The 21,282-nt window shown below is 42.2% G+C and overlaps 1 protein-coding gene and 1 pseudogene across 2 annotated transcripts in view; one reads left to right on the forward strand and one right to left on the reverse strand.

The window, feature by feature from the left end:
- The first annotated feature begins 15,161 nt into the window (after nucleotides 1–15,161).
- LOC306755823 (myoblast determination protein 1 homolog) lies at nucleotides 15,162–19,452 on the forward strand. The gene is made up of 3 exons (XM_079240363.1): nucleotides 15,162–15,874; nucleotides 16,322–16,394; nucleotides 18,866–19,452. Exons 1-3 carry the CDS (start codon nucleotides 15,344–15,346, stop codon nucleotides 19,057–19,059), a joined length of 798 nt encoding a protein of 265 aa, XP_079096489.1. The 5' UTR covers nucleotides 15,162–15,343; the 3' UTR covers nucleotides 19,060–19,452.
- A 321-nt stretch (nucleotides 19,453–19,773) lies between these two features.
- Nucleotides 19,774–21,282, reverse strand: part of LOC306754914 (troponin T, fast skeletal muscle isoforms-like) — a 15,823-nt pseudogene continuing 14,314 nt past the window's right edge. Inside the window, exon 12 of the transcript XR_013771845.1 lies at nucleotides 19,774–20,084. The product of XR_013771845.1 is annotated as a troponin T, fast skeletal muscle isoforms-like (transcript). The remainder of the gene's footprint in view (nucleotides 20,085–21,282) is intronic.

Consider the following 21,282-nt stretch of genomic DNA (forward strand, 5'->3'; position numbering starts at 1 on the left):
CAAGAGAAACACGAGCGTGGGACAAATTAATCTTCCATCATCATCGTGATCTTTATTACTACTTATCAGCTGCTGCTCTGCTTTTCATATCAAAGTATCAATTATGTCCCATTTATTTCATTTATTGGTAATTAAAGAGTTGATGTGATTTAAACTTAATTTATATTAAAGATTAATAGCAGAGAATATTCTAACTAAACGTTTAGAACTTCACGATGCCTGAAATGAAGATTAACGTTTGTAAGTTTTATCTTAAACTGTGTCTCTACTTGGTCTCGAGTCATCCATCGTATGACGTTTTACTTTCAAGGAATCACATTTTTGTTTGTTTTTGTTCGTTGTTGTCTTTGTAAACTGGTCTTCAGTGATTAGTTGTAATGATTTTTTTGGATCGGCTGAATTTTTTGTAACTCCCTTTCAGTGCAGTCCATGCTGCGCGCTGAAACATGCAGAGTCAATGAGTGCTTCAGCATGCTGCAAGCTGCATGTGGTTTCCAGGTTTTCCACTTTGCTGCCAACTGCACACACACTGTCCGCTGAATATGAGCACATACAGTACGGTAATTTAATCCACAGTATCTCGTCTGCAGTGACTCAAATAAATGTGAATGAGCATTCCTGCCAAGGTGTCAATCGCATGTTGATCACATGTCCTGTATCCAGCGACTCTATATGTGACCAAAGGTTCATCCAGATGCATGACAGTGATGAAGTGATAGACTTCAGGAGGCAGAGATCAGCCTCTAAGCCTCTCTGTATCCCAGGCAGGGATGTGGATGGAGGTAGAGGAACATAAATATCTGGGTGTGATGGTTGACTGGGATGGAAGACCAGCAGCACAGCTGTGTTTAAGCCGACCTCCAGCAGACTCTACTTCCTGAGGAGGCTGAGTGAGGCCAGTGACTCCAACAGAAACAGAAATCCTGTATTGGTCTGTTACACACACAAAGCCTTAAAGTAATAATTATTATTATTACTGTTTTAAGGCTGTTCAATGCTTCTTCCTTGTGTCTCAGATAACATCATATGTCACCATATCTTTTAAATATCTGACAACAGCACATTCCAGGCTTTTACTCTGACATCGTACAATGTTATTTATCTCCTCTTGACTGTTTTGCAGATATTTTTAACTTTATACTGTTCTGTTTGTGTTGCGTTATAAACACAGTTGTATATGGAGGCTGCAATATCTAAATTTCCCAAGTTGGGATTAATAAAGTTATTCTATTCTATTCTATTCTATTCTATTCTATTCTATTCTATTCTATTCTATTCTATTCCATTCCATTTCTCGATAAAGAATGAATGTTTATTTTTTAGTGAAATGAGTCCTCTAATTCGTCCCATCACTGGTTACATTTACTGGGAGCAGTGAGTTGTAATATTCCATTGCTTAGCTTATATATTTAACGTTATTTTATATTATAAATGTGTTGGCTGTTTTATCTAATGGATATTTAGTTATACATTTATTTATTTTAATATCTGTTTTGTGTTTATTCATATCTATTTAAACTAAAGTGCATGCTTATTATTTTATGCTTGCTTTTAATGTTCTTGATTGTTCTTACATATTTTATGCTTGATCTTATTTTTACTTTTTAGCTCCAGTGTTTTCCACACATTGAGGGCCTTGCCTGCTGACGGGTCTGAGGGGCCAATGGCGTGGAGATCGTCCCACTTAAGGTGACTAGTGGGGTCCTGCACTGCAGCCCTGGCTGGGATGTGCCTTGTTTTGGGCGATTTCCATGACGCCCTCCAAGGTCCTTGGTGTGGCGGCTCCAGGTTTGCATTTCTTCACCTCAGCATCAAACCACATGTTTATCCTCAGATATTTACAGCCAGTTATGTTTTTAAATGGATGTTTGAGTTAAAGAGACATAAGCTGGAAGATAGGGTCTATGTTTATGCAAAGGGTGTGTGTATGTGTGTGTGGACTAATTTTCTTTTATTAGTAGAAAAAGAGCTGCCTGATAAACCATGTTGCACCAACAAAGCCTGTTCTAGATAGAACACTGCAGCATTGGTGAATGCTGTATGCTAATGGCTGCAGGATGTGTGTTTAGGCGCATCCTGCAGATTCCATCATTATGTGCATGTCTATAGACCAGACTTATAAGGCACTTAATGCTGTTGTTTTATCTCTTTTAAGCAGATCCTACAGGTGCATGCCGGGCTGCTGGAGGGACAAGCAGGTAAGATGCAGGGACAACAGCAAGTATGAAGCAAACAGCCAGGGAGGAAGAGTGCAGCTTAAACGGACCAACCATACTGTATAGGTATGTCTGATATGTTGCATTAATGTTTGCAGCAGATCAGCACATTAACTTGATATTCTGCCTGATCTAGCTCACAGGCGTCGCTTCATACGTGGCGCTTATCCTCTGAAAATGCGGTTTCAGATGTAACAGCTGGAATTTCTTTTAAGGTAAATATGCAACATCCTTTCATGTAACTGCGATTAAATACCATAGTTTGTTCTTTTTTTTTTTTTTTTTTTTAACAGATTACTGCAGTAAAAGTGATCAGCAGAAGAGTTTGTCATCAGAGTGACCAGGAGAGAACTAAAAACAGAACAATGAGATTTGAACATGGTCCATGTCTGCTCCTGTCTTCCTGTTCCAGGTCAAATGCTCATCATGTCAACATGTCAACACCGTCTCCACTTCAGTCACTGCTCCTTTTGTCTCTGACTCTTTGAACAGGATTTACATCCAGCAGGAGGAGTGAAAAAACATCCCGACGTCAGAGCTGCTGACGACAAGACCAGGCCTGCAGCATCAGCTGACGTTGTCCGGGACAGACGGCGAGAGCCAGCTGGACATTCGTCCCCTCTACAGGAAACAACATGACAACCTAGTCACAGCAGGAGCAGGTTGGATTGATTTAACCTTCGACCCCTGAGAGGAGTAAAAACAGAGAATACGGATCTCAGAAGGGATGCACATGATGAAGAAGCAGCACATTCCTAGAACTGTAAATTAGACTTTTACAATGTTCAGCATATTTCAGATATTTCAGGATCAGAGCTGGACTTTTAGATGCTGCTTGCAGTTCGGATCACTACCTGCGCCGTCTGCTTCCCGTACGGTTGTACTTATAACACAACACTGCATGAGTCAGCGCAGTTACTGAGTCACTGCAGTGACACTTGCACAACATCCACAGCAGTGCCTGGAGAAGATGTTGTTTACAAGAAGAGCCCATCTGAGTAACTCCGTCATGTGTTTAGCTGATTGCATGATTTCTGGTAGCTCAGTCTGCAAGTCATGTCCCATCATTCACAACAACTACAGTACATACAGTGTATAAAAGATATTTGCACTGTCAACTGAATATAAATGACGAATTTTCTAAAATGAAATCAAACTATTACAATATAAATATGATAGTTAGATGAATTAAGCTGACAGTGGCGTGCTGTGCATGCAGAACTTCTGACTCAAGCCTGAAATCCACGACACGATGTCAGATACATTCTGCATCTTGTCCTTATTGTGCATCACTCAGCCAGTTGTTGAGGAGATGAAAAGGTATAAGTTAAATTTAAGACAGCACAGCGTAATTCTAATTCTTTAATAGTCACTTAGGTGAAATGAAACATCAGGATGTTTTCTGTCAATGAGCTGGGTCACATATGTGCAATATGATATTAGTCACACTGTTTGGCAATGTAAGACCGTCATAAACCAAGCATTCACAGGAGGAAACTGCTCTTTATTTATATAACTTCTAATGTAGAAATTTTCATGCTCAAATTGTACAAACACAAGAAGTAATCTTCAATTCAATTCATTTAATGCATGATTAAAATGAACAATATTTAAAAAAAGATATTTTAAAATAAATAGACAGATGTCCTAACTCTATTTTTCCTTCAGGGGATAATTAACTGTTCACTGCAACTCCTACATACACCAGTTAAATGTGGTCTTTAACAATTAAAATCTACTGTTCTTATTATAATAATTAGTTTAATTCAGCGAAAAATCTTGTTAACTGAGCTGGTTAATAACACCACTGACCAACATTCACCCTCAGGAGGCTTTCTGCCATCAGTGCAGCAGATCTCAAGAGGACGCTGGATGTGTTTGGGTGCAGCAGGTGGCATTTTGTTTAATAGACTGCACAAGATTGGTGTGTATAAATAAGAATTTAATCTAGTGTACCACTGTTTACTTTAGCAATGACACCAGGGTGTAAACCACATGGGTGCTGAGGGAATTTTGAAACATGATTTTTAACATTATGAGGGGTCACAGTAATACTGATAATAACATTTATGTTGATTTCTCACAAACTCAAAAAACTGGCCTAAAATATTACAATAGATGCTATAATCATTGTGATCACTGAAGTTCCAAGTTAAACTTCTCTTAGGTCTATAAATCCAAAATAAAGGAAGCAAATGCGCAGCTTGAAGGCTTAAAAGAATACAGTGTAACCTTTGACCACTAGGGGGCGCTAAACTTGTAATTTCCCACTGGCCACTTGACACCGGTTCATTTAAAGTGGACCAAACGACGCCAGTGTGAATGCACCTTTAATGGCTTTTGTATGGGACTGCTAGATAGCTAAAGACACACAACAGAGCTCTTGCAGTGGTGAGAGATGCGACCACTATCGACAGCTAATTCAGCGTCCGTCTTGCATCCGACCTGAACCATGAGCTCTCTCTCCCGCCAGTAAAAGACAACCTCCATTTTTTTTTTTTTATCTTCTGCTCTTACTCCATCTTTATATTCCTCTCTTTCCTCTGTTGCAGAAAAAAATTCTAAACAATGGAAAGGATGAGGAGCCGGGAATGCAGTAAAAAATGATTAACAAAGTTTATTAAACAGAGACTGAAAAATGAACGAGTAATTGCTGTTGGAGAAACTGTTCAGAAGTCTGATTGAGCAGAAGTCTGGAAGCTGCAGACAAGAACCTGCTTTATTTCCATTCAAGGTTACCACACTGTTTGGCACCCCTAAGCAAACAGAGAGCCCTTCTTCTTGTAAATAAACAACCTCTATTTGAGCAGGTTTTCATAGCTAGGAGCTTGTCATTCTAAGTCACCATACATATTTTCCATTAATTAAGAAGAAAAGCAGACAATTGTTAGACATAATGTCCCTTAAGAAAGTAACTAAAGTCGACCCGACCGCAGCTCAGAGAAGCACTCAGAGAGAACCTTTTACCACAGAATGAACTAACAAATATGTGAATACATGTAACATGAAATACCACATTTAGTAAGATACTATATGAAATTTCCAATACATTTCAATAATGTCTTCTTGTGTTTCTTTGCCTAATCATCTGCGGTGCTCGTTCAAAACCGTTGCAGGAGGTGACGTGGTGCGTACAGCAAAACTTGGCTGCAACATTACACGACGCCTTGGACGGAGAAGTTGTACAGTGCGGAACAAGTTTTGAGGTTGGAAAGTTGCGTAATGTATCTTTCAAGCCATCGATTTTTACTGTAACAACAGATGTTTTCATTGGTTATTGCTTAGCACTGTTTCTTACAGTTTTACAAATATCCATCCATCCATCCATCTTCTGCCGCTTATCCGGGGTCGGGTCGCGGGGGCAGCAGCCTAAGCAGGGAAGCCCAGACTTCCCTCTCCCCAGCCACATTTGCCAACTCTGCGGGGGGGATCCCGAGGCGTTCCCAGGCCAGCCGAGAGATGTAATCCCTCCAGCGTGTCCTGGGTCTTCCCCGGGGTCTCCTCCCAGAGGGACGTGCCTGGAACACCTCACCAGGGAGGCGTCCAGGAGGCATCCTGACCAGATGCCCGAGCCACCTCAACTGGTTCCTCTCGATGCGAAGGAGCAGCGGCTCTACTCTGAGCCCCTCCCGGATGACCGAGCTCCTCACCCTATCTCTAAGGGAGAGCCCGGCCACCCTGCGGAGGAAACTCATTTCAGCCGCCTCTATACGAGATCTCGTTCTTTCGGTCACGACCCACAGCTCATGACCATAGGTGAGGGTAGGAACGTAGATCGACTGGTAAATCGAGAGCTTCACCTTCTGGCTCAGCTCCTTCTTCACCACGACAGACCGGCGCAGAGTCCGCATTACTGCAGACGCCGCACCGATCCGTCTGTCGATCTCGCGCTCCATCCTTCCCTCACTCGTGAACAAGACCCCGAGATATTTAAACTCCTCCACTTGAGGCAGGACCTGACCCCCGACCCGGAGAGGGCAATCCACCCTATTCCGGCTGAGGACCATGGTCTCAGATTTTGAGGTGCTGATTCTCATCCCAGCCGCTTCACACTCGGCCACGAATCGCTCAAGCGAGAGCTGGAGATCACGACCAGATGAAGCCAACAGGACCACGTCATCCGCAAAAAGCAGGGACTCAATCCTGAGGCCACCAAGTCGGATCCCCTCAACACCTCGGCTGCGCCTAGAAATTCTGTCCATATAAGTTATGAACAGAATCGGCGATAAAGGGCAGCCTTGGCGGAGTCCAACCCTCACCGGAAACGGATCCGACTTACTACCGGCAATGCGGACCAAGCTCTGACACCTGTCGTACAGGGGCCGGACAGCTCGTACAAGGGGGTCCGGTACCCCATACTCCCGGAGTACCCCCCACAGGAGCCCCCGGGGGACACGGTCGAATGCCTTCTCCAGGTCCACAAAGCACATGTAGACTGGTTGGGCAAACTCCCAGGACCCCCCCAGGACCCCAGAGAGGGTATAGAGCTGGTCCACTGTTCCGCGACCAGGACGAAAACCACACTGCTCCTCCTCAATCCGGGATTCGACTATCCGGCGGACCCTCCTCTCCAGGACCCCTGAATAGACCTTACCAGGGAGGCTGAGGAGTGTGATTCCCCTGTAATTGGAACACACCCTCCGGTCCCCCTTCTTAAAAAGGGGGACCACCACCCCAGTCTGCCAATCCAGCGGTACTGCCCCCGATGTCCACGCGATGCTGCAGAGGCGTGTCAGCCAGGACAGCCCCACAGCATCCAGAGCCTTAAGGAACTCCGGGCGGATCTCATCCACCCCCGGGGCCTTGCCGCCAAGGAGCTTTTTGACCACCTCAGCGACTTCAGCCCCAGAGATAGGAGAGTCCACCCCTGAGTCTACCAGCTCTGCTCCCTCATGGGAAGACGTGTTGGTAGGATTGAGGAGGTCTTCGAAGTATTCCCTCCACCGACCCACAATGTCCCGAGTTGAGGTCAGCAGCTCCCCACCTCCGCTGTACACAGTATTGATGGAGCACTGCTTCCCCCTCCTGAGCCGCCGGATGGTGGACCAGAATCTCCTCGAAGCCGTCCGGAAGTCTTTCTCCATGGCCTCGCCGAACTCCTCCCATGCCCAAATTTTTGCCTCGGCAACAGCCGAAGCCGCATGCCGCTTAGCCCGCCGGTACCCATCAGCTGCCTCCAGAGTCCCACAGGCCAAGAAGGCCCGATAGGACTCCTTCTTCAGCTTGACGGCATCCCTCACTGCTGGTGTCCACCAGCGAGTCCTGGGATTACCGCCACGACAGGCACCAACGACCTTACAGCCACAGCTCCGGCCGGCCGCCTCAGCAATAGAGGCACGGAACACAGCCCATTCGGACTCAATGTCCCCTGCCTCACTCGGGACATGTTCGAAGCTCTGCTGAAGGTGGGAGTTGAAGCTCGCTCTGACAGGGGACTCAGCCAGACGTTCCCAGCAGACCCTCACAACACGTTTGGGCCTGCCAGCTCTGACCGGCTTCCTCCCCCACCATCTGAGCCAACTCACCACCAGGTGGTGATCAGTTGACAGCTCCGCCCCCCTCTTCACCCGAGTGTCCAAGGCATGTGGCCGCAGGTCCGACGATACGACTACAAAGTCGATCATTGAACTGCGGCCCAGGGAATCCTGATGCCAGGTGTACATATGGACACTCTTATGCTTGAACATGGTGTTCGTTATAGACAATCCATGACGAGCACAGAAGTCCAATAACAAAACACCATTTGGGTTCAGAGGGGGGGGACCATGCCTCCCAATCACTCCCCTCCAGGTCTCACTGTCATTGCCCACGTGAGCATTGAAGTCCCCCAGCAGAACAATGGAGTCCCCAGAAGGAGCACCCTCCAGCACTCCCTCCAAGGACTCCAGAAAGGGTGGGTACTCTGAACTGCTGTTCGGTGCATAAGCACAGACAACAGTCAGGACCCGTCCCCCCACCCGGAGGCGGAGGGAAACTACCCTTTCATCCACCGGGGTAAACCCCAACGTGCAGGCACCAAGCTGGGGGCTGATGAGAATGCCCACACCTGCTCGGCGCCTCTCACCATGAGCAACTCCAGAGTGGAAGAAGGTCCAGCCCCTCTCGAGGGTACTGGTTCCAGAGCCCAAGCCATGCGTCGAGATGAGTCCAACTATATCTAGTCGGAACCGCTCAACCTCGCGCACAAGCTCAGGCTCCTTCCCCACCAGAGAGGTGACGTTCCACGTCCCTAGAGCCAGCTTCTGCAGCCGGGGATCGGACCGCCAGGGTCCCCGCCCCTTGCTGCCGCCCAGCTCACATTGCACCCGACCCCTACGGCTCCTCCCGCAGATGGTGAGCCCATGGGAGGTGGGGCCCATGTAACCCTTTCGGGCTGAGCCCGACCGGGCCCCATGGGCGAAGGCCCAGCCACCAGACGCTCGCTCTCGTACCCCGCCTCCAGGCCTGGCTCCAGAGGGGGGTCCCGGTAACCCGCGTCCGGGCAAGAGAACATTCATGACCAGGTTAGTCGTCATCATAGGGGTCTATGAGCCGTGCTTGGTCTGGTCCCTCCCCTAGACACCTGTTTGCCATGGGTGACCCTACCAGGGGCATAAAGCCCCCGACAACATAGCTGCTAGGATCTTCGGGACGCACAAACCCCTCCACCACGATAAGGTGACGGCTCAGGGAGAGGAGTTTTACAAATAGTGCAAGTTATTTATTTTTTTTATTTCATTCCATCATGTCTGACTGTGATGGACTCGTGATCTGTCCAGGGTGTACCTACCTCTCACTCAATTATTGTTGGGATAGGCTCCAGCTTGCCGCGACCTTGAATTATACTAAGCAGTTATAAAATTGGATGAATGGATGGATGGATGAATGGATGGATGGATGGATGGATGGACTGTCTGACAGTAAAAGAAACATGCAATACACAGTGTGCTGTCAGAAGATTATTAGATACTTTCTTTATGACTGCGTGGGACAGGGGTGTCCAACGTCAGTCCTCGAGGCCTGATGTCCTGCAGGTTTTCCATGTATCCCTGCTCCAACACACCTCATTCAAATGAATCTGTCACCTTGCAGAACGTCATTGGCTGTTGGATCCAACTAATGTGAGCCAGGTGTGTCAAAACAGCGATACATGGAAAACCTGCTGGACATCGGCCCTCGGGGACTGACTCTGGACACCCCTGGCATAGGAGAGTTAGTTGTGAAGGACAAAGAATAAACACGATCGCGAAGGAGTCTAAATTTCCCTGGGCTGAGGGAAAACATCTGCAATCCTATTTTTGATAATAAGTTGATGTTTGAAAACCTAAACAGCTCACGGCATGACCTATATTAAGTCTTAGAGAACCCCCTGCACTCAACATAACTACTGAACACAGGCACTCTTATTTTTAGTTTACTGACCATAAAACAGCTTCTGTTGCAACTATTTTGGTAAGTGATTAATCACTTAAAATGATGTCAAAACTCTGTTGCGTAAGAAAGAGATGACACTGTTAGGATTTACTGCACATAGCTCATGTTGATGGTTCTACTTAGTAAGATGTAAATGCAGATAAAAAACCAAGAGGCGAGTAGGAGTAATTTAACTAGATAAATTCATAAGAAGACAAAAGGAAAGTTGTGCAAGTTGGAATTAAATTGCAAAAAACCCAAACAGCATAGAAAACTGTGAAGAAGACATAACAGGTGATGCAATAACTTACAAAGCAAAACGTTATAGAAATGCATGCAGAAGTACTTTAATATTAAAGCCAAAACACTGAATAATTCACACGGCTGTTTTTTATTCGAATCATTTGTGATGAAATTCCATCCTGTGATTTTGCAAGTTTTATTTTATAAAACTGAGGTGTTATTTTCTTAATATTCACATCCAACAGATACAAAACTGACCAATCAGAGAAGGCATGCTGGGGTTGGTGAGCTTGCAAATGTCACATTGTCGCTGCTCCTCTCTTTTCATGAACAGATTTTACCCAACATGCTTTTCTTTTCTTTGGCAGCATCAGCACAATAGCTTCCTCATTTGATGTGGAAACCATGTTTGTTTTTGCCACCTTGTGAGTCCGTTTTAGAATTATAATAATTCATTCACAATTTCACATCATACTTGGTGTGCATAAATAAAAAAATACGTTGCCAACTCACCGCCACATTATTTGCATTTTGGTGTTGTTAATTGTTGGCATGCTATTAGTGGGATTTGTTGGCGTTACTGTGTAAGTAATCATCACACCTGTTACCTTCCAGTATTAATCTGAGACAAACTATATCTACATATCAACAGTCATATTCAGTAGACTCAAGTTACCCAGCATGTACCCTGCATGTTTACCACCCATAACTGTAATATTGAAATTAGTGCAGATCTGGTGTAAGATGGGAAACAATGAGGAGTATTTTTCTCAGGCGTAACACGCATACATGTGTGGAATTAGGGAGGAGTGGGGAGGCCGTTACTCGGTGACAAAGACTGAAAAAGGCAGAATTACTGAGCAAATCTGATGAAAATCTGAGAAATACCCTTTGAGTGTCACAACATTAGAGTTAAGTAAGATTTTCTGAATTATATAAAAGGCTGTCAAAGTTTGTTTTCCATTGTGTTTTGTTTTGAAATGGAATATTTAAAAAAAAGAAAGTATGCCAATCTGAGCAAGAGATAGTATGAGAAGACTTTTTTTTTTTTTTTTTAACAAAGCAATTAATTCACCTTGAAATGACATTTATGTTTTCCTGTAAAATTCCTGTAAACAAATGTGACCATCTGCAACATTTATCTTGTGTATAAATAGCTTGTAAAGTCTGGCAGCTGCAAAAGCTTTGTTGCCAGTCTGCTATTGGTCTGTGATTGGCTTTTACCAGGTCTCTGATTGGCTGATTGCCCAGACATCCAAATCTTTATTGGATGTCTGGGCAATTTTAAAACTGTTGTCCTGGAAACCAGTAGATGTTATCCTAGAGCTCAAGTTTCATGTTATCTAAAAGAAAAGCCTCCATTTGCTTCAAAGACATGCAAACCCTTAGCGATGGACTGGCGACCTGTTCAGGGTGTATCCTGTCTTTCGGCCAATTATTGCTGGGAGAGGCTCCAGCTTTCCCATGACGTTAATTGGATAGTAAAGAAAATGGATGGATGGATAGATGGATGGATGGATGGATGGACAACCAAACCCGGCTTTGCCAAACTGATCCCGTATAAAGTGGGTGTGGTACAAAAGTTTCACACATTTCATGACTAATAATTTCTTTATTTATCCAGAGGGGTTTTGACTCTTAGTAATGCATACCAGAATCCTGAATTAAAAACTACAGTTTACTGCATTTTAAAAAATGTTTTTAATTTAAAGATATGGCCAAAAAAGTTGCACATTTTTGTTAAAAAAAAAAAAAAAAAAAAAAAAAAAAAGTCACAATAGTGCTATTTTTAAAAGCTTTTAAAAACTTTTAAAAAGCTTGATATGACTTCATGTTAGATAAATACAGCAAAGATGAAAGTTAAACTTTGAACTGAATACCTGCCACCTAAAAAATAACAACAAAAAAACTACATTTGCATTTAGTTTGATTGTTTGATACTTAAAGATTTAACAATAGCTAACATTGCTAAAGCACCAGCAGCTGTAACCTGTTTCTCTGAAGCAAAACCCCGTAGTTCTGTAAGTTTTATATGATGGTTTATCTAACAGTTAGATAACATGCTCACTTTCAAAAATGTCTTTTTCTTTTGAACACATTCAATGAAAAGCTGTTGCATTGAGTTAGGAGTAAGCTATTTATGCAGCTGTTGTGCTAACCTTGTTGCTAACATGTTGCTAACCTTAGCTAACATTAACCTTTCATATTGTAATGCCCCGTGCTTACAGGTAAATAACCAGACGACTCGGATCTTCTTTGGGTTGGTTTATTAACAGCTTTAGGAACAGGAGCTGCTGTTTCAGCCACAACTCACGCTCAACTAACTCACGTAGTCTCACTCTTAAAACTTCCTCATTTCCACTTTTGCTCCTCAGAGTTTACCCATCACAACGTGAGTCTTACATGAACATAATCCCCCATGCACAGCACAGCAGATACAAAGGGCAAATAAGAACAATAACACTACAGAAATTACAATATTATAGTGACTAACATCTCTGGTGTGTTTTAAGAGGAGGGGACATGTTGTATCCAGCATTCTGTGTTTTCTTCTCTTTCATTTTTAAGCAGAAAGAAATGACCGAAGCTAATGTTTTATGATTTACAGCACACTAGATTATCATTATCATGAGCCAAAACCAGATTTTAACACCTAAAAGTTCTGTGTATAAACTACAAATTCATGTCCTGATCTTAGCTTCTTTTTTTCAAATAGGGTTTTTCTCTTTGTCTAATTATTACACATAAAAATAACATTGTTAATGTGCATGTGTCTTTGTAGCAGAATTTGCTTTTGTGCTGCCACCATGTTTGAGTCTGTCCTGAGGAACGGGGGAGGTGAGCGAGTTGCAGAAAATTCCAAAATGATACCAGTACCCATCTCAGCTAGAAGGGCACTTGTCTTGGATTTCATGAGCTGCTAAATTTAACGCAACACTTTCCCATGAAGCTGCAAGGAGTTTGCGATGTGAGCAGTTCTTTCCCATACTGCAACTCTATATCTCTGAAGCTATTAAAATGCTCACGTTTAAAAGACAACAACACATAAAGAAGCACAGAACAGGAGTTTATATCTAAAGGTTAAAGTGTAGATTAACCTTACATTAATATTCACTGAAAATCAATTATTGTTATTTAATTACACCTATCAGCTGCTTTTCCCACTCATTCTTGCTGCCAGTTTTAACATCTATCTTCTGCTCTGGTATGTATTTGAGCAAAATCATCTAAGACTAAATCCAAAACTAATTCCAAAACTTCTTTTTATGCTGTGCAAATAAAAACCAGAATACAATTATTTGCAGCTCATGTGAATTTATTTTTACTCAAAACAAAACCTAGAAAACAAACTTGGGAGCACAAGTTGCTGCAAAACCTGCATATGCCTCACAGCTCTGATAGCGTCCCACTAAATGTAGGTTGCCAGTTCAGTAGGAACCAATGCATCACCATTCCACCAGACAAGCAGGTTTTTTAACCATGCACAGATAAGTCAGATGGGAAAACTCCAATATTTAAGGGCTGCAATCCTGCAGGTTTTAGATGTTTCCCTGCTCCAGCATACTTGATTGAAATTAAAGAACTCTCTTCAACAGCTTGTCAAATTCTGCTCAACAATATTGACCCATTAATGTGACTTGGTTGTGCTGCAGGGTCAAACATGCAGGACTGCAGCCCTTAAGATAACCCTGGTCTAGAGCAGTGGATCTCAAAGTGGGGTTCGGGACCCCGACTGAGGTCCTAGATCGTTTCAGACAGCCGATAATTTTAAAAACATATGTAGCCTGTAAAACTAAACTATTAATGCAGATAAATCTGTGAAATTAGCACCTTAATTTTATTTACATGTAAAAAAAATAAGTCCATTCACACGACATGTTAAAAATCTGAATTTGGCATTATCTCCACCAAAGAAGCTGATTTTGGGGATGCAGTTGCTTCGTCACAGCTGCGAACTAAATCCATGAAAAACCGCTTCATACTCCCTATTTATGACGATACTGACAGTTTTCCAGCCTTCCATTTAGAGTATGCAGCAGGACAATCCATCTGATTTATCACTAGATTGATCCCTTGGTTGTTGTGTTTAAGTGTTATCGAGCCCAATGAGTGATTTTTATGGCAGAATAATAAAAGATAATGAGCATCCAGTGTAGATGTTTGCTTGTTTGTCCATATTCAGATTTTTATAATAAATTGAGTAAAATAATTCTGAAGTTTTATAATTCATAGGTGGGTCTTTCGCAGCTTGCTGAACTTCTGCATATCTTTACTTTTAAGGGACTCTGCTTTTCCAAAGTGCTCTTTTTTAATACAACCATTCGTTTAGCTGACATGTTGTAGTTCCGACTTTTTCCATTTCCATTTTTTTTCAGTGTTTTGTTGCCTCCATCCTCCTAGGTTTTCGATACACTGTTGCTATTAATCCAAGATGCTTTGGTGTTTTCATGAAAAGTCAACATCATTTTAACATTTGTTATGAAGATCAAACACAATGATTTACAGCAATATTATTACTTAGAGATTACGTGACTATTTTTACTTGATTTCATATTAATTTATGGAAATTGAATTTTTTTAAAATACTACATCATGGGAGCTCATATGGTTCCTTGTATTGTTTCATGATAAATATCTGTGTTGGAAATTAACCTTTTATGCATGCTTTTTCTTATGCAGACGTTTATCTGTTATGTTGTTGCATGTTGCAGGAAATAGTGAGTAAAAATATCAGAAAAATATCTGTTTGAACTGATAAAAGTTAATTTGCTAAAAAAAAAGGTTTTTATGCAGATTTTCTCAGTAACATTAACTTAGCCTATCATTAAAGTAAATTGCAAAACTGATTTCCTAAAAGTGTTTGTTTATATAGTATAATTAATCTATTTTGCCATACCAATGATAATATAACATAATAATCTACATCACAAATCATTGCACCTCAATGGGACTGCACACCGCTTTGTCTTATTAGATGATTTTGATATAGAATAGAATAAAAGAAACATGACAGAAGATCTGTGATGCTCCGTAGGACCACATGTGCTTCATCACTTAGCGAGGAAAACGCTCATTTAGGGCATGGGACTCGACAGCAGACTGAATGATTTGTGAAGATGGACTTGACTGCTGTTTTTATTGCTTCCTCTTTGTTTCGTGTCACCCCAGTGACCACACGTCGCACACACACTCACGCATTGCACACATACACACACCCCTCTGACCTTTGGTGACTGAAACCACAACCCCGCCTCCACATGGGCTCCTTTATAAAGACACACTGAGCCAAGGGAGCTAAAGTTACACAGACTGACCCTTTAAGCACACCATTAGTTCTGCTGTTTTATAAACTTTCATCCAGATTTATTCAGACAGGTTGACTTTGACCATTTCTTTCCCATCCTTCTTATTTTGAGTTAGTTCAACAGAAAGGAGTTTTTTTTTCTTGAATCTTCTTCAATCTGCTGTAGGGGAGACCTCTGCAGAGTCCCATGGATCTGTCAGACTTTCCCTTCCCTCTCTCCTCAGCTGACGACCTCTATGACCCCTGCTTCAACACCAGTGACCTGAACTTTTTTGATGACTTGGACTCCCGGCTGACGCACGCCAGCCTGCTGAAGACAGAGGATCATCTTCACCACCATGTTCCAACAGCTGAGGAGGAAGACCAGCATGTGAGGGCTCCTGGGGGCCTCCACCAGGCAGGCCACTGCCTGCTTTGGGCCTGCAAGGCCTGCAAAAGGAAGACAACTCATGCAGACAGGAGGAAAGCAGCGACGATGCGGGAAAGGAGGCGACTCAGCAAAGTCAACGATGCGTTTGAGACACTGAAACGCTGCACAGCCTCCAACCCAAACCAGCGGCTTCCCAAAGTGGAAATCCTGCGAAATGCAATCAGCTACATTGAGTCCCTGCAGGCGCTGCTGAGGGCTGGGCAGGACGACAGCTTTTATCCGCCAATCGAACACTACTGCGGGGAGTCGGACGCCTCCAGCCCCCACTCCAACTGCTCTGACGGCGTGGTGAGTTCAGGAACAGCTGAGAGGTGCATGCATGGTTTCAGGAAATGTAAGGAATGTGCTGGAGGATTTATTTTTGGCCACCTGGTTTAATTATAATGAATTATTTTCAGATTGAAGCAAACTACACCTGAAATGTTTGCACCTAAATATAGTATGCAGTTCTTTTCAAATGTTTGACTTGTTGCATCTTCGTGGACTCAGTTGTTGGCCAAAAGTGATGCAATGCAACTACATTTACAAAGTTTTATGGTATAAAGTTTAAACATTTTTTTAAATTTCTCATCAAAGAAAAAATATGTGTGCTTTAATTATATTTCTTGTCAAAATATAACATGTGAGTGAGAAGCAGGATTGTCACACTAATGTGATTTAATCTAAAAGGAGCTGAAAGTGTGATTCATTTTAACAACTGTATAAACCAGCTGATGATTTATGTTTTGTTTGCAGATGGATTTAATCTCTCCATGTACAGACAGAAGTGACAACAGTGACGCTTCCTACTGCAACCAGACAGCAGACGGTGAGTTTTTTGGTCTTGTCGTTCTTCCTCGTGGCGTCTCTTTAACACTGGTGGTGGTTGAAGCAGAGTAAAATGCGTAAAAAATTAAATTAGAAATGGAGCTGGCTTTTGTATTAATTACCTCAAAAGTAATATTTTGAACAGTAAGTTTTGGAGAATTTGGGAAAAGATGAGAAAGTCTGCAAAAGCATATTATAACATTAGTTTTATATAAGACCAATATATTTAAAAAAAAAAACAAACCCTCATTTGCTTCAATTTCTTCATGTCAGAATAAAATATACCTTTACTGGTTACTTTGAAAGAATCTGATTTAGCTCATATTACTAATATAGGACTTGTAAAACTATTTAAAGATTCAAACTTGTGTAAAGATAAAGTGGAAACTCAGTTTTATTTAACTTGATAGTAAAATACCATTCATCTTAATTTAACAAATTTTCCATGAATGGCAACATTTCAGTCCATCATCTGCAAAAATTATCAGAAAATAATGACAATAATAAGTACAGGAGTCAATAAAAGGGCATTTTTGAATGATTTTAAGTTATTAATTCAAAATAATCATCTGATAAACTTAAAGTAAAAAATGTTAGAATTAAGACTCAAGAGGTTTACTGTCATAGGTGGAGCATAAAAACAACAGTGCAATAAAAGTCCACATTGACCCTAAAAGTACAAACTAAGAGTATATTGTTTACAAAACAAACAACACAGCAGGGGTGTAACTGTTAACGTGTTTTTATTCAGACTTTTCAGTAAGGAATTGAGGCCCACGGCGTTTCTCCTTGTGCAGGCCTCCTCTGTAAACAACATTAGCTGTGTCCTAATTTATGCTCTACCCACTTTGGACTGATGGTTTGTCAGCCATACGTCACAGTGGTGCGTTGAGTTCTGTCCCATTGGAAAGATGCCTCTGAATCCACCTGAGAAACCTGGACTCCATTCAGCATGGAGCAGAGGCTTCTGGTGGTGGATCCTTCATGGCTTCTAACAGAAGTCAAGAGTCAAGCGGCAACCTCTACCGGTTAAAAGTGAAGCCTATGCAGAAGTGCATAAAACTGCAGTTCTCCCTTCATCCACTAGAGGCTGCAAAACAGAGCAAATCCCCATAGACTCCCATGTTAAAAAGACCAACTTCACAGCAGAAATAAACATGTTTACAGCCTGGTACAAAAATCCATTTTAGGTTTAATAGGTCAGGTTTACCTTCATGACAACTGTGGGGGGAGTGACTGTGGAAGGAAACTCCTCCATTTAAAAATAATTTAATCTCAAAATTTGGCATATTTCGGAGCGTGTCCTTTTGATTGACAGGTAACTACACTAACCCTTAAAGGAACTGTGGTTTTTAGCTAGTTAATAATTTAACTTAGCTTTAGCTTGCTTACCTCCATTAGCTCCTGCTATCTCCGGGTTAGCTCAGTTAGCTCTTAGCTACAGGCAGCTCGGAGTTCGCTCGATGTCAATCATCCACCATGACGCTCACAGCCCGCTCTCAGCTCCACCTCGTTGCTCATATATGTATTTTCCGGGCGAGACGACATGTATGAAATTGCCAAGATGGCGATGGTTGGAACCGCCCACCGAGCTTCAATTCAGCCCTTCAGAAACCTACGGGTGACGTCACGGAGGCTCCGCCCATCTTTTTATATACAGTCTATGCGATGAATGTGCAGCAGTTGTGTACAGAAGAGTAGCAGAGTAGTAAAAGGTACAGCGACAATATGATAGGAAAGAACTGCGTTGGTAAATGAAGTCATACATAACAAAAAGAAGAAGGGAATCAAATCAAAAAAATTGAAAATGGAGATTTCTTGCTTCACAATTTTAAAAATTGCCATTTTTGTGAAAAAAAAAGTTTTTTCAAATAAAAATGATCCATTTTATAAATTATTTGTCGTTTTTATTTATTTTATTTTTATTGATCTTTTCCCTTGTCTTATTGAACATCACAGCAGCAGAATGATGGTCTGGCTACTGTTTTGTTTTTTCCTAACTGAAATGAAGAAAAACGACAAGAAATAAATTTTGGATGCTATGGATGGATGGATGGATGCAGGATGGATGGATGCAGGATGGATGGGACTGACTACATTTTAATTAAGCACAATAAAAAAATTACCGAAAATTTATTGAGTTGATTTCAATTAATGTGGTTTATGTAATTTTGTTTACTTTTTGTTCTCATGAATAAGATTACTTTAATCTCTTTAAATATGACTTCTTTTCTAAGCAAAGAAGATCTGTATTTTTCATAAATCTGTAATTTCATATTCTTCATCTCTTATTTCAAAGATTTTTTAATCCTCATATGAAAGTAAGACTTTTGAAAACTTTTATATTTTTTAAGCAATCTGAACCTCTCAAATGCCAACAGAAACTATTTTAGCTGCATTTCTGATGTACATTATTTTGCCATTTTCCTTTAGCGACAGTAAATACATATTACTGGTTTCACTTCTTTCCAGATTGCAGCAGCAGCAGTAAACCATCGCCCATTTCCAGCCTGGACTGTTTGTCCAGCATCGTACAGCGCATCAGCACAGATCCGGCTGTGGGCCCTGCCGGAGACAGCGTGGTCCCCCGGGGTCCTGGATCACCTCATAGCACTGCTGCCTCCAGTTCACCTGTTGATCCCAGTGGCATTTATGAGCCGGTCTGAACCTGGAGGACCTAAGGACCCATTTTCCACAAAGACAGACTGATTACATCCATTTCTTGTTTTTTGTTTTTAAGGAGACTCAAATATTCCTGATTTATGAAAGTTACGGAAATAAGGACTCTAAGAACAAATAGTTTGACAGCTGCATTTCATTTAATTTCCCAGAATTATCTGTCAGGTTTTGCTGATGAAATGAATGTTGCTGCTGTCAGCTTCAAACATCACAGCAGAATTATAAAGGAAAGACTTTTCCAAACTATCTGCTGATTATGACTGAGGACCATAATAAAGCTGACTGCAAAATGCCATAAAATGCATTCACCAGTACTGTGAGACTGTTCTGTCACATGTCTATATATTTATGAGTTAGATAAATTAAGACATTCATGCTGAGATTAATTTTATTTTATTCCAAAGTATGACTATTGTGTTTTATTAAGGCGGTCTGGATTTGACAAAACAGATGTTGACAGACCTCTGACTTATGCTTATTAAATTAATGCTACACAACAGTGACATATTCTTTTAAAGGTAAATTATTCCTTTTAAGTATCCCATCACACATATACATGTCTATACATATATATATATATATATGTATATATATATATATATATATATATATATATATATATATATATATATATGTATGTATGTCTATAGACTATTTTTCAACATTAGACTAAAGAACAAAAACAAATTGAACAACGTGAATTTTAATGGGAGCATATTTATTATATTATAAATAATGTTTAATTAACAGCAATAACATCAGTTTTACTGTTCTCTAATTACCAAATTGATTAGATGAACTAAACAAGAAAGACCAAAGGGTGGTTTTATAACAATTTAAGTGGAGCTAAATTAATCTGGAAAACATTTCACTCCAGCAAGTTTACAGGCACAGAATCATCCAGTTGCTTCCAGACTGTGAGCAGCTGAAGCCCAGGGGAGCGGTCCTACTGCTGGACCATCTCCATGGAACTGCTCACTTCCTGCGGCGTGAGGCGGCTCCCTTCTTGCTGCTGCAAGGCGCAAAAACAAAAACAAAGTGATGACACTGATGTTTTCTGAATAAAACACACATGCAGAGTAAAGTAACTCTTGTTAAGGAAAAAGCGCCCTCTGATGACAAACCCGTAGTCTGTAGAAAATCAGGTTAGGGAAGGGGGGGGGCGCTGTTGCACTTACGTAATATGAAGTAATAATGAAAGAAAGACTGACAGTAAAATGAATAAATCATTAAAATTTTGAATTAGATCTCAAGCCCATATCATAAATATGGGAATGGATATTTATATTATGGTTACAGATATCTTCATCTTCATCTTCATCTTCGTGTCGCTTAGCTGGGGTCGGGTCGCGGGGGCAGCAGCCTAAGCAGGGAAGCCCAGACTTCCCTCTCCCCAGCCACATTTTCCAACTCTGCGGGGGGATCCTGAGACGTTCCCAGGCCAGCCGAGAGATATAATCCCTCCAGCGTGTCCTGGGTCTTCCCCGGGGTCTCTCCCAGAGGGACGTGCCTGGAACACCTCACCAGGGAGGTCCAGGAGGCATCCTGACCAGATGCCCAAGCCACCTCAACTGGTTCCTCTCGATGCGGAGGAGCAGCGGCTCTACTCTGAGCCCCTCCTGGATGACCGAGCTCCTCACCCTATCTCTAAGGGACAGCCCGGCCACCCTGCGGAGGAAACCCATAACGCCTGTATACAAGATCTGGTTCTTTCGGTCACGGCCCACAGCTCATGACCATAGGTGAGGGTAGGAACGTAGATCGACTGGTAAATCGAGAGCTTCTTCTTCTGGCTCAGCTCCTTCTTCACCACGACAGACTGGCGCAGAGTCCGCATTACTGCAGACGCCGCACCGATCCGTCTGTCTATCTCGCGCTCTATCCTTCCTTCACTCGTGAACAGGACCCTGAGATATTTAAACTCCTCCACTTGAGGCAGGACCTGACTCCCGACCCGGAGAGGGCAATCCACCCTATTCCGGCTGAGGACCATGGTCTCAGATTTTGAGGTGCTGATTCTCATCCCAGCCGCTTCACACTCGGCTGCGAATCACTCAAGTGAGAGCTGGAGATCACGACAAGATGAAGCCAATGTCATCTGCGAAAAGCAGGGACCCAATCCTGAGGCCACCGAGCCGGATCCCCTCAACACCTTGGCTGCGCCTAGAAATTCTGTCCATATAAATTATGAACAGAATCGGTGATAAAGG

This window comes from Telmatherina bonti (genome assembly GCF_933228915.1).
Source record: "Telmatherina bonti genome assembly, chromosome: 1".
In the NCBI taxonomy this organism is placed as follows: domain Eukaryota; kingdom Metazoa; phylum Chordata; class Actinopteri; order Atheriniformes; family Telmatherinidae; genus Telmatherina; species Telmatherina bonti.

Bases quoted from the DNA above. Each gene is read 5' to 3' on its own strand.
- LOC306755823 (XM_079240363.1), top strand. From the start codon at position 15,344: ATGGATCTGTCAGACTTTCCCTTCCCTCTCTCCTCAGCTGACGACCTC. The intron at 15,875-16,321 runs GTGAGTTCAGGA...TTTTGTTTGCAG, and splicing joins CCAACTGCTCTGACGGCGTG to ATGGATTTAATCTCTCCATG. The intron at 16,395-18,865 runs GTGAGTTTTTTG...ACTTCTTTCCAG, and splicing joins CTGCAACCAGACAGCAGACG to ATTGCAGCAGCAGCAGTAAA.